Source organism: Phycomyces blakesleeanus (assembly GCF_001638985.1).
Source record: "Phycomyces blakesleeanus NRRL 1555(-) unplaced genomic scaffold PHYBLscaffold_27, whole genome shotgun sequence".
NCBI classification, from domain to species: domain Eukaryota; kingdom Fungi; phylum Mucoromycota; class Mucoromycetes; order Mucorales; family Phycomycetaceae; genus Phycomyces; species Phycomyces blakesleeanus.
The window spans coordinates 176,439-189,153 of record NW_017265160.1 but is presented as its reverse complement, the minus strand read 5'-3'; the positions used below and the strand labels follow the sequence as shown (position 1 = coordinate 189,153).

At 37.3% G+C, this 12,715-nt stretch overlaps 5 protein-coding genes across 5 annotated transcripts; 4 read left to right on the top strand and 1 right to left on the bottom strand.

The window, feature by feature from the left end:
* Positions 1-557: 557 nt before the first annotated feature.
* Positions 558-1,625, top strand: PHYBLDRAFT_68213 (hypothetical protein; the record flags this gene model as incomplete). The annotated part of the gene is made up of 4 exons (XM_018441910.1): positions 558-637; positions 785-818; positions 1,154-1,249; positions 1,434-1,625. 4 exons carry the CDS (start codon positions 558-560, stop codon positions 1,623-1,625), a joined length of 402 nt encoding a protein of 133 aa, XP_018285886.1.
* A 761-nt stretch (positions 1,626-2,386) lies between these two features.
* Positions 2,387-4,795, top strand: PHYBLDRAFT_173757 (hypothetical protein; the record flags this gene model as incomplete). Its single annotated transcript, XM_018437103.1, has 3 exons — positions 2,387-2,632; positions 2,696-4,165; positions 4,253-4,795. The coding sequence occupies 3 exons, from the start codon at positions 2,387-2,389 to the stop codon at positions 4,793-4,795; spliced, it is 2,259 nt and encodes a 752-aa protein (XP_018285885.1).
* A 1,975-nt stretch (positions 4,796-6,770) lies between these two features.
* PHYBLDRAFT_68211 (hypothetical protein) lies at positions 6,771-7,286 on the top strand (the record flags this gene model as incomplete). Its single annotated transcript, XM_018441909.1, has 1 exon — positions 6,771-7,286. One exon carries the CDS (start codon positions 6,771-6,773, stop codon positions 7,284-7,286), a length of 516 nt encoding a protein of 171 aa, XP_018285884.1.
* A 791-nt stretch (positions 7,287-8,077) lies between these two features.
* PHYBLDRAFT_150927 (hypothetical protein) lies at positions 8,078-8,740 on the bottom strand (the record flags this gene model as incomplete). The annotated part of the gene is made up of 3 exons (XM_018432574.1): positions 8,078-8,207; positions 8,364-8,581; positions 8,663-8,740. The coding sequence occupies 3 exons, from the start codon at positions 8,738-8,740 to the stop codon at positions 8,078-8,080; spliced, it is 426 nt and encodes a 141-aa protein (XP_018285883.1).
* Positions 8,741-10,324: 1,584 nt separating this feature from the next.
* PHYBLDRAFT_118039 (hypothetical protein) lies at positions 10,325-12,715 on the top strand (the record flags this gene model as incomplete). The annotated part of the gene is made up of 3 exons (XM_018428616.1): positions 10,325-10,570; positions 10,631-12,100; positions 12,173-12,715. 3 exons carry the CDS (start codon positions 10,325-10,327, stop codon positions 12,713-12,715), a joined length of 2,259 nt encoding a protein of 752 aa, XP_018285882.1.

The following is a 12,715-nucleotide window of genomic DNA, read 5'->3' as shown; positions in this document are numbered from 1 at the left end:
GGGTTCTTCCGTGCTTATGAACATTTATGTTATCATTCACAGGAGCAGACGATCCAAACCACTGAAACCTAGCAGAATTCCAAAGAATGGCTAGGTATCTATTTCTTTTAATATTAGAAACAGTATAAATGCACTGATACCCTTTTATTAGGCATGTTCCAGAAATAACCATTACTATCATTCTTGTAGAATGAGAGTTTGTATTAAGCCAACACATATGTTAATCTCCAATTAGCTCTCATAATTTTTTGTATTGATGCGTCTAATTCGATATTAATAAATGTGCTAGTTAAAAAGTAGAGTCTAAAGTTTAGTTAAATATTGGTATCTGTCTATTCTTGCGAAAGCCTTTTCTCCCGATGTTTTCTTTGGTACATTTTTCCCTTATCTTCCTCCCAGAGTGCACATAGCATATTTTTCAGAGTTTGAAATTTGATGGTAGTATTTTATGTTCTCTCTGTGTGAGTACATTTTCTTATTTCTTCCATAAGATCTTTTATTGCCAATAAACCCAAAATTTAAGAACAAATAGATGAAAGAGAGTTAATTATATATAGATGTACAGCATCATTAACCGTAATGAGACTAATATTCATTATACCTCTGTAAAGACCAATACTACCGCCTTTCTGGGTGGGTAAAAAGGTTTATTTTAGTTTTCATAAGCTCTACCATTATGCAATCTGGGTATAGTGACAAAGATCTTAATTGAATATATGGACTTGAGAGGTGTAAAATATAAAATTTTATTGATACTTATATATTGCTATATTTGGAAAATAAGATATATTAAATATTGGCTTATAAATATTCTTAATGTAAGTAATAAATGTTGGGATTTGTTTGGGTACGTAAATTCTACTGAATATAAGCCTTGTCAAGAGTTCCAGCTAGTACACAAGACAATAAATGTAGAAGAAGAATATTATTATGGAATAACCCGAATATAACCATTTTTCTTTCTTTAGTAGCACAGTTCTTAACTCTATTAAATAAATCGCTTCCAGGTATCTCTGAAGAAAAAGAAGAAAACAAGAAAGCTTATTAATATATTTACTACGTAGAGAATGTATTTATCCCAATTAAATTCTAAAGTGACAATTATATGCAACAGTAATTATTTTGTATAATATACCTATATATATATCTATAGCTAAGAGCTTTATTGATAGCAAACACTTACTCTCCAAATTTAGAAATTATTTCTCTATTACAGACTAATATTCCACTGTATCTCAACAAGATCAGGGTCAATGTTAGTCTGTCAAATTTACTAAATTAACTACACTGTTTTTTTATTAGATACTACTAGTTAAAGTCTCTATTCATAATTTTTTTATGTTTATATCCTATTTCTCTGTTATTCTGTATTGTGTGCAGTATCTATCCTGAGCTATAACTACTAGCTAAGAAATAAAATATATAAATAATAGTTGATTGTACAGTGTTCAAGTTACAGTCTGCTGGTTATGTTTCTCATAGACTTGATTGGTGCCATTTTTCAACTCCTTTGGCTTGTGAATTCGTCTATATATACGCTGCAGTCGTACATGAGCAATGACCACTCTATATATCTGTACAACTTTCTTGCGGATGTGACAATCAATAGTTTACACCATTGGTAACAATATTAGAAGATTGCCTGGTACTTTAAACCACGATGATACCCTTCTTGAATTGCTTAAAATAAAAAATACTTGTTGATAGCCTGTTCAGATATACCGAAAATACTGAATTAATAAATTAAAGTTGATCAAATTTCTAAGCGTAGATCTATCAAAGATAAAGTAAAATATTAAGATTTAATAAATCAAGATAATAATTTATACCAGAATAACAGTTGATCCAAGCGTGAATACTTCTTTTGACTTTAAAAGACAAGCGTGATGCTAATATCTAGAATATATTATATTTTTCAAGTTGTGAGAAAACAAAAACAAAGCAAAAAACTTTTTTAGCCGTTATTTACCAAAATAAGAATTGATACGATGAGTGAAATCAAGAAGAAATATATCGGCTGACAAGTAAAGATAAAGTTGATGTCTTTTGGGCTATGTGCTTTTTTTTATACACATAAGATTGTATATTGTTTTAGAGTAATATAGTGTGGCACGTAACATCCTTACCATTGAGTATATTGCATAATTACAGTGTCTTATCATTACAATTTGGCCAAACAGAAAGATAAATGTTTATTTGAATATGTTTTGGGAATTAGATTTTGCCATCAAAATTTCTGTGTAAGATTAAAGTCATATAAAGGCCTTGATCAGAAATACATTTTATCATCATCTTCCTGGCGATTATCACCCTTTTCTTTATATATTTAGTTATTTTATAACATCTTAATCCCCCTCACTCTTAGTTTGCAAACCAAATACACAAAATGGAAACAACCCTCACAAAACAGGAGGTAGTTTCCAAGACTGCCAGTTTTGAAAAATCAGAAAGATACCTTGACGAAAAGGAAGAGTCCGGATCGTTCGAGGAAACCCATAAAGGCTCTATAAATCCCAAGGATCTCGATTACGAAGACAACGATCTTGATCTTGAAATTGTTAATCAGATTACAAGTACTGAAGATGACCCAACAACTAAGATCTTAACCATTCGTGCTGTGGTTATTGGTATTGTAAGTATGCAAAAACCATGTCTTGAAAATTTTCCCTAAACTATATCATTATACTTATCTTAGTTGCTTGCATGTCTTGGTTCCTCCGTCAACCAATTGATGCATTTCAAACCTATTGTGGTTACTCTTTCAAATATGTTTATGATGATTATTGCCTACATTTGCTGTATCGGTTTATCTCGTTTGGCTAAACCCGGCACTCTGCTTAATCCTGCTCCCTTCAATGTCAAGGAGCACACCTTCATTTTTGTCATTGTCTCAACCGCAAATACATCTGCATACGGTACCAACATTCTCAGTGCCCAGCAACTTTACTATTCTGAATACCCCAGTGCAGCTGGTGGAATTTTTCTGCTGTTTGCTACTCAGATTATCGGTTACGGTATCGCCGGTCAACTTCGTCCTTTCCTTGTCTATCCATCTCAGATGATCTGGCCTACTAATCTTCCAACCGTTTCTTTTCTCAAGACGTTCAATACACCCGGTAATGAAAACAAGACCCTCATGAAGTTCTTCTTTGCAATTTTCTTTGGTATCTTTGTCTGGGAGATTGTTCCTCAGTACATGTTCCCCATCCTCAGTGGTGTCTCCATTGTCTGTCTCGCCAGACGTGATAGTGTTTGGGTCCAGCGTCTTTTCGGCGGTATATCAGTCAACGAAGGCCTTGGTATTGGTTCCCTCAGTTTTGACTGGTCCTACTTGTCGTCTTATTCTCCTTTAGTACTCCCTCTGTACGTACAGTTCAACATCTACGGCGGTATCCTGATCTTGTGGGTATTAGCACCTCTTATTTACTACTACGACGTCTTGCACGCCAAGAGCTTTCCTTTCTTGTCTAATGGCTTGTTCCAATTTAACCCTGAAACCGGAGTTTCCGCGCGCTACCCCCAGAAGCTTGTTCTTGATGAGCACAACAACATTAATCTTACCGCTCTCGAAGAAGTTGGCCGTCCATACTACAGTGCTTTATATGCTATTCACTATATTTTTATCAACTTGGGTGTCACAGCAATGGTGTCCCATGTTGTGCTCTTCCATGGAGCTGAAATTAAGCAGATTGCCCTTTCCATCTTTAAACGCAGAAAATTTAAAGGAGATGATATTCACAACCGTCTTATGTCTGCCTACAAAGAAGTTCCTGCTTGGTGGTACTACGCCATCTTTGTTCTAGGTATCGGACTCAACATTGGCATCGGTTATGCCAACAAGAGTCAGCTCCCATGGTGGGGTTTTTTGCTTGCCATCCTCTTGTCTACTGTTCTGTCTCTCCCTTTGAACATGATTTATGCTATAACTGGCACTGGTTTCGGTCTTAACGTCGTCGCTGAAATGATCTGTGGCTTCATACTTCCTGGTAACGCAGTTGCTAACATGTACTTCAAGACTCTCGGTTACAACACTATGAACCAGGCTGGTAACATGGCAGCCGATCTTAAGATTGGTCACTATCTCAAGGTTCCTCCAAGACTCACTTTCCTCGCTCAAATGATTGGTACCGTTATTGGCTGTATATTCAATTACATTCTCAATTACGTAAGTAAAACTAGAATAGCAAATCAAATTCAATATATATATATATATGCTGGTCTCTAACAGCAACAACAAAAATCAATTAAATAGACCATCATCAATTCCAAGAGAGACCAGCTCTTGGAAGCTAACGGAAACATCTGGAGTGGTACTAACCCTCAGACTATGAACTCTGCTGCAATTACTTGGGGTGCCATCGGTCCTATGGTTATGTTTGGTCCTGATACCGATTACTACTTCTTCTTGTGGGCCTTCGTTGTCGGATTTGCTCTTCCCGTTCCTTTCTGGCTTCTCCACAAATTATTCCCCAAGGTCGGATTTAACCTTGTTAACGTACCTATGATAATGGTTGGTCTCTGCGTTGTTCCTGGTGGAAACTCATCGTGGATTACCCTGTCGTTCATCCTTGCTCTTGTCAGTCAACTTTATGTCAAGCGGCGATATAGCAAGTGGTACATCAAGCATAACTACTTGATGTCTGCTGCTTTGGATTCTGGAACTTCTGTTATGTCGTTCTTGTTGGCCATGACCGTTTTCGGTGGCGGTGATGGTATCAATAGGCCTTTCCCTACCTGGGCTGGTAACAATGAGGATATACCTTACTATGATTTCTGCTGCGCTGACTGCGAGTAAAACATATACTCAATGTTATCCTTAATTATACTTTATATTTACCTACTATTATTTACTTACCATTAATAAACAATTATATGTATTCTCTATTCCATTTATTATTATCTTATCCTTTCTATTCAAATAAGCTACGTGGTTTATTTCTAACAGTTAGATTTAATAATAAAAGTTGACCCAATATAATTATCTTTATAATTTCTTCGATCGCATTGTTCACAAGAGATAAAATAAAGATTTATTCAAAGCTTTCTTTACAATAGATTCAAGTACCCTTTAGATATTACTATATTTTTTTTAAAAAAAAGAAATTAACTTATATTCTCTTTGTTATTTCGTGTTATCTTATTCAAATATCTTCCAATAAGAACTGCATTTAACTTGAAACTTTGCTCCAGCTTAAAATCTATAGAATGATATGCGATTTTAAACAGTATCACTATATAGATCTTTGACTGTATATACACTTCTGTACTTCAAAGAGTAGTACAGGTTTCGTACTTCTTGTCAACGTTATTATTTTTTTTACAAGTCTAGAACTCATGTGGCTCTTACCAAAATCTAACCTTTCTTTTGTCTTTATGTTTTCGTTTTTTTTATTCCTTCTGCCTACTACATTGTGCTAATACTATTCACACCGGATATTTACACACACAAAATTATAGTAATCTTTCAGCCCAACATTGGGTAGAAAGTTAGGTCTTTTTGAAGTAAAAATAACATTATGTTTCACATACCCAAATTTCATTATAGTTTTATATTAGGGGCTGTCATTCGTGAATAACCATTGGTAATAAAAAAAAGGTGAACCTTTCAAAGAGGTGAAAATTGGGAAATACAAAAAATTTGCTGCTATAAAAAACTAGTTCATCTTTTTATGTAAAAAGGGCATCATTAGCAAACGAATCTTATTGGCTAAAGTGAATCTTCGCCTTTTTTTTTTATTACCTACGATTATTCATGAATGATGACCCCTAATTACATATATTACATGCCCATATTTCTTTCCAGATTTTTTTTGCGCATACTATGTGTAACATTTTGCGCCAAGCACAAGCAATGGTTTGCAAGTTGCTAAAAATAAACTTTGGCCATTGATCAGAAAAGACTTTGTATCCCACAATTTTTGTATTTCGTGTATGCCACAACTGTAGCTCCTATCATCTTTTTCAGAAACCTACATTCAAAACGATCTCGTTCATTCATAAAGACGGGTTGGGAAATATGATGGATGAAGATGGAAAGATATTATGATTGAAAGGGTAAGACATCTATTTCCAGGGGAGATGATCACTAATTACAACCATTACATGGACATGAAACCGCCTGAACGAATGGTGGTCACGAAAGCTGGGTCAGATGAAGTGAAACTGGAAAACCCCATAACACCAAACCGCAAATTCTATCGATGTTACAAAGATATGTAAAAGAGGAGCTCTTTTTTTTGGTGTATGAGAAAGGCATATCAGTGCGAGCTGCGGCCTTATAAATGCAGATCAAACCACGTACAGCGCAATATTGAATTCATCAAGATCAAAAAGAACCAAAAGATCGGATCGTAAAGGATGTGGGTGGCAATAGGCCACCAGGACAACCAGAGATTCCAGTCAAAGAGCACCGTAGATTCCTGGTTGATTTGATTGATGAAAACACCTAACTTGTGCTAGACAATATCCTGGCAATTTTGACGGAAAAGTTTGCCAACCTCGACATCAAGCAAGGCACATTACACCATTTCATGACTAGAAAATGCAAGATTAGTCTGAGGCGAAACTATTTTCAATCAGTTGAACGAAACAACTCTGAAAAAATCGATGATTGACATGCTTGGGTGACAAAGTGGCTACAAACCGATATGGATTATCTGAGCAACTGTGTGTTTGTATATGAAACCGTGTTCCACATCAACATGAAGCGTTCGTATACTTAGTCGGAAGAGGGCTCATGTGTAATTGTCAAGGTGCCAAAAACCAGAGAAATGACAACCACCATTCTCGGTACAATCTCTCCATTTTGTGTAGTAAACGTTTCGGTGCGATGTCCAAAGGCAATGGATTCATCCAAAAAGCGTAAAGCAGCAGAGAGGAACAGAACTGTCTACAAGGCAACGAGCAAGCGTGGAACTATAACTGGTCATTACTTTAACCCCCTCTTGAGTACAACGAACGTGCTAAACAGACACAAAATGTTCAAAGACAATCATATTGTGATGGATAATTTCCCTACCAACCAACACGAAGATATCTGTAAGCATATAGAAAACTGTGGGTATCGATGTATATACCTCCCGCCCTACTCACTGGAACTGAATCCGATTGAGCAATATTGGTCCATTCGTAAAAACAAGCTCAGGAGAGAGCAGCTTTTGGAAGAAGAGATCTTGACGATCAGGATCCGAATGGGTTGCAATCAAACTCTTATTGGTGATCTTCGAGGATTTTTCAAATATTCTATCGCTAGGTTCGATGATTGCTTGAATAGAAGGCCAATTTAATGAAATGCTTTTGCGCGTTTTGAAAACTCTAGCTTTTGAGCTCAATTTTCCCGTCATGGAAAATAAGGTGGCTATTTTCTGCAAGTGAGCAGAGCTTCACCCTTGGACACAACAGTGGACACTATAGCGTCAGATAGTATTTGGGGCACCGTTTTGTCTATTTTGTTTGGCTAGCGCAATAGAACTTTCTTAGCGACATCCGCAGGTATTGCCGCAAGCAAAGGATTATAGAACTATGTTTGCAGATTGGCCTCACCAAACTTCCCCTGGTCTGCGATAAAGTTTTATGACATATTGATGAGCCTATAAGTGCAGAGCGAGAATAAAATGGAAAGTGGGTGGATGAAGGTTGAACAAACGTCATACACAAAACATACATATCAGCAATGGCTTTTATTACATCTGCCCGTAAGTCGTTTATGATGGAGACCAGGGCCAAAAGTTGAAGTTTGGATTACTTTGGGCTCATAGTTTTCACGTTGATTGCAGAAACAACGTAAACAATGGTCACGAAGTTAGTTGGGGTAAATCCAGAGCAAGGGATAGGCACTTTGCCAAGTAACATCTCTGTCTGATGTGACATCGCTTTGTCGAGAAGTTCCTGGCCCAAAAACTGTCATTTTTGCTTCGCTGTGTTGTTCTAGAGCCAAAAAAAAATTGACCAAAGCTAGGATTTCTTAGAAATTGGGTTATAATGGACAACTTTTTGGAATAATGTATGCCATGCACTGATACAGTCGAAATTTTTCAGCAAAAGGACCAATAATCCAGTGATCCTATAAGTCTGCTGTCTAAGAGGTTGCTGTTACTGGCGCTGATGAATCGAGCTTGTCTCTGCCATTGATGGTAATAATAATTGTAAGCCAGGTGTTCCTGTGTTTGCTGGGACTAATGGGACAGACATCCCTGGGCAGCCACCTGCTGTGGTAGTGACAAGGTGTATTTTATCCACCGGGGTCTCTTGTATCGCTCATCGCAGTGAGCTTCGAAGTAGTTAAAGAGCTATTCTTATTTGCTCTTTAATAAAACTGTCTTTCTACCAGTATTCACTTTATTGTCACTGAGCTGAACATTTACATCACATAATCAACCCATCGTGTGTCAGTAGGAGCTTGCAAAGACATTGTTGCAGGTACTGGTTCAGACAGATGACACTTCGCCACGGATGAATTGTTCTCTTGAGTGTTGTAAGTCAAAATTCTGTTCCTAGCCTCTGAGAAGTTGCTATCTGTTTCTGCTAAAGCTTGGGGCTGCTGTTGGTTATTCCTGAACTCAGTACAGCTGGTGTGGACAAACTAAAGGTTCAAAAAAAGGGCAAAATGAATTAAAACTCTTGTCCAATAATATGCCTTCAATTTTTGCTTTTTTTTTTGAACTTTTAGTCTGTCCACACCAAATGAAAATGAAATGAAACCCTTTAGCAGAAACACAGCAAAATTTTGTAAGTGAGGCATGATAATGTATATAATTTTGCTGATATAAAAGCCGTGAATATTTATCTAGCTCTTTGACGAGCACTCCAATTACTTTTGACTCCTTTAATAAAAATGTGATGTTTGATAATGGCTACATTGGCAATGATATCTCTAAAATGTTTTTTGCACTTTTTGTGCTTTGGTCATGTGTAATACATTGACCATGGGTATATTTCTTTTTAATGTATCAGAGTTGCAAATACTTGTCCCACGGGTATACGAAGCAATTGACAGTTGGAAAAAGGTTTACTCCTTGGTTGTACAAACACTTTATTAGAAAATGGGCAATTTGTTCCTCGATGTGTGGGCAAATAATTTCTGGAAAGAGTGTATTACATATCTAAAAAAAAACTTTGTAGGTAATAGCAATCTTTTCACTAATTTTGGAATTTATTTCTCTATTGCGGACAAAAATCCTGCTGTGTCTCAAATAACGTAGACCCCATGTCAGCAAGTTGAATGAATAAAATTAAGTATGCTTCCTGCGTTTAATATAATAATAAGTCGACATTTTTCTTCAGAATTATGACCGTAAGTCGAAAAAAGGAAAATTAAATAGTGGTTGATTATACAATGTTCAGGCGTCAACCTATTGCTTATGCCTCACCAGTCTTAATTAGTACTATTTTCAACTCACATGGCTTGTGATGTTTTATTTTTACTTTTCCTTTGTACAACTTCTTTGCATTTGTACTCTAATTGTACTTTGCGCCATTGGTAGTGACCTGTTTATAGATCACCTAGTAATTTGAACTCCAACAATATATATATATATATATATATATACCCTTGAAATATTTAAAGAATTAATGCTGGTTTAATAGGTGACATAGATACGCCTAGAATACTTGATTAATACATTATAATGAACAAGATCAAGTGTAGATTCTTCAAGCATAAAATATGACATAAAACATAATAAAATGTAAATCATGATTTCTGCCAAAGTAGCAACTGGCACAGGTGAGGATATTTCATTTGAAATTAAAAAGAAAATGGCGTCAGTATTATAGTAAGAGTGCTTTCTCAAGTTACAAAGTATAAAATGTCTTTTTTAGTCGTTATTTTCCCAAACAAGAAATGATACGATGAGTAAGAATAGAGAAGAAGCCTATCAGCGAACATGTAAGGGTGAAAATAAAGCTTTTTTGGCGTCTATTATATATGTAGATGTAGATGTAATTTCAGAGCAATTTTGTGTACCAAGGAACATGCTTACCATTGATTACATTGCATACTTCCAATGTCCTATCCTTACAGTTCGGTTAAGCAGAAGAAGAATATATATATATATACATATATATATATATAAACTATATCTAGGGATGTTTTTGGAATTTTAATCTGCCACCCAATTTTACAAAGAAAAAGAAATTTATATAAAAAGCCTTGATTCTCATCATCCTTCTTCATTATCTTCCTCGGCGATTATCACCCTTTTATTTTCTTTATTTATTTCTTATTCAAACCTTTTGACTTTTTTATTTTTTGCTTTTCAATTGATAATATCATAATCTCTCCCTCAACCCCCCCTACTCTTAATTTACAAACCTAATATATCAAATGGAAACAACCCTCACAAAAAGGGAGGTTATCCCCGAAAATACAAGTTTCGAGAAATCAGAAAGATACCTCGACGAAAAGGAAGAAAGGGCCTCCTTTGCTGAAACCCACAGAGGCACCAGAGATGAAAAAGATCTTGACTATGAGAACGAAGATTTTGATATCCAAATTGTCAATCAAATCGCAAGCACTGAAGATGATCCAACAACAATCGTCTTAACCATTCGTGCCGTGGTAGTTGGTATTGTAAGTGTACACAAATCATATCCCAACTTTCTCTAAACTATACTTTTATACGTATCTTAGTTACTTGCATGTCTTGGATCCTCTGTCAACCAGTTGATGCAATTTAAGCCAGTTGTCATCACTCTTTCCAACATGTTCATGATGATCCTCGCTTACCTCATATGTATCGGCTTATCCCGCTTGTTTAAATCTGGCACTCTTCTCAATCCTTCCCCCTTCAATGTCAAGGAGCACACCTTCATCTATGTCATTGTTTCAACCGCAAATGCATCTGCCTACGGTACCAACATTCTCGGCGCCCAGCAACTTTACTATTCGGAATACCCAAGTGCAGCTGGTGGAATTTTTCTGCTGTTTGCTACTCAGATTATCGGTTACGGTATCGCCGGTCAGCTTCGTCCTTTCCTTGTCTATCCCTCTCAGATGATTTGGCCTACCAGTCTTCCAACCGTTTCTTTTCTCAAGACGTTCAATACGCCCGGAAATGAAAACAAAACTCTCATCAAGTTCTTCTTTACAATCTTCTTTGTCATCTTTGTCTGGGAGATCGTTCCTCAGTACATGTTCCCGCTCCTCAGTGGTGTTTCGATTGTCTGCCTTGCCAAGCGTGATAGTGTTTGGGTCCAGCGTCTTTTCGGTGGTATATCAGTCAACGAAGGCCTTGGTATTGGCTCCCTCAGTTTTGATTGGTCCTATCTATCGTCCTACGCCCCTTTAGTACTCCCTTTATACGTGCAGTTCAACATTTATGGTGGTATACTAATCCTGTGGCTCTTGGCCCCTCTTGTTTACTACTGCGACGTATGGCACGCTAAGAGCTTCCCCTTCTTGTCTAATGGTTTGTTCCAGTGGGACCCCGAAACCGGCGTTTCCCAACGCTATCCCCAGAAGCTCGTTCTCGATGAGCACAACAACATTAATCATACCGCTCTCGCAGAAGTTGGTCGCCCTTACTTCAGTGGTATATACGCTATCCAGTATGTAATCATCAACTTTGGTGTCACGGCCATGATCTCCCACGTTGCTCTCTTCTACGGCCCTGAAATCAAGAAAATTGCTCTTTCTATCTTTAAACGCAAGGATTCTCAAGAAAACGATATCCACAACCGCCTCATGGCTTCCTACAAAGAAGTTCCTTCCTGGTGGTACTACACTATCTTTGTTTGTGGTATTGGACTCAACATTGGCATTGGTTATGCTAACAAGAGTCAGCTTCCATGGTGGGGTTTCTTGCTTGCCATCCTCTTGTCTACGGCTTTGTCTCTCCCATTGAATATGATTACCGCCATTACTGGTAATGGATTTGGTCTCAACGTCGTCGCTGAGATGATATGTGGTTTCATACTTCCTGGTAACGCAGTTGCAAACATGTACTTCAAGACTCTCGGTTACAACACTATGAGCCAGGCTGGTAACATGGCAGCCGATCTTAAGATTGGTCACTACCTCAAGGTCCCACCAAGACTTACCTTCCTTGCTCAAATGATCGGTACTATTGTTGGTTGCATCTTCAACTACATTGTCAACTATGTAAGTAAAAAAAAACTAGTCAAATCTGATGACTGATTATTGGTTTCTAACAACAATTAAAAAAAACAATAGACCATTATCAACTCGAAGAGAGAACAGCTTTTGGATCCCAATGGCAACATCTGGAGTGGTACTGGCCCTCAGACTATGAACTCTGCTGCTATTACATGGGGTGCTATTGGTCCCATGTACATGTTTGGTCCTGATACCGAGTATTATTTCGTTTTGTGGTCCTTCCTTGTTGGTTTTGCTCTCCCCGTTCCTTTCTGGCTTCTCCACAGATTTTATCCCAAGATTGGCTTTAACCTTGTTAACGTACCCATGATTATGATTGGTCTCTGCGTTGTTCCTGGTGGAAATACATCATGGATCACCCTGTCCTTCGTCATTGTTCTTGTCAGTCAGCTTTACGTCAAACGTCGCTACAACAAGTGGTACATCAAACACAACTACTTGATGTCTGCCGCTTTGGACTCTGGGTCTTCTCTCATGTCGTTCGTGTTGGCGATGTCTGTTTTTGGTGGTGGCGATGGTGTCAACAGACCTTTCCCTACCTGGGCTGGAAATAATGCCGATATTCCCTACTACGACTACTGCTGTGCTGACTGCGAGTAA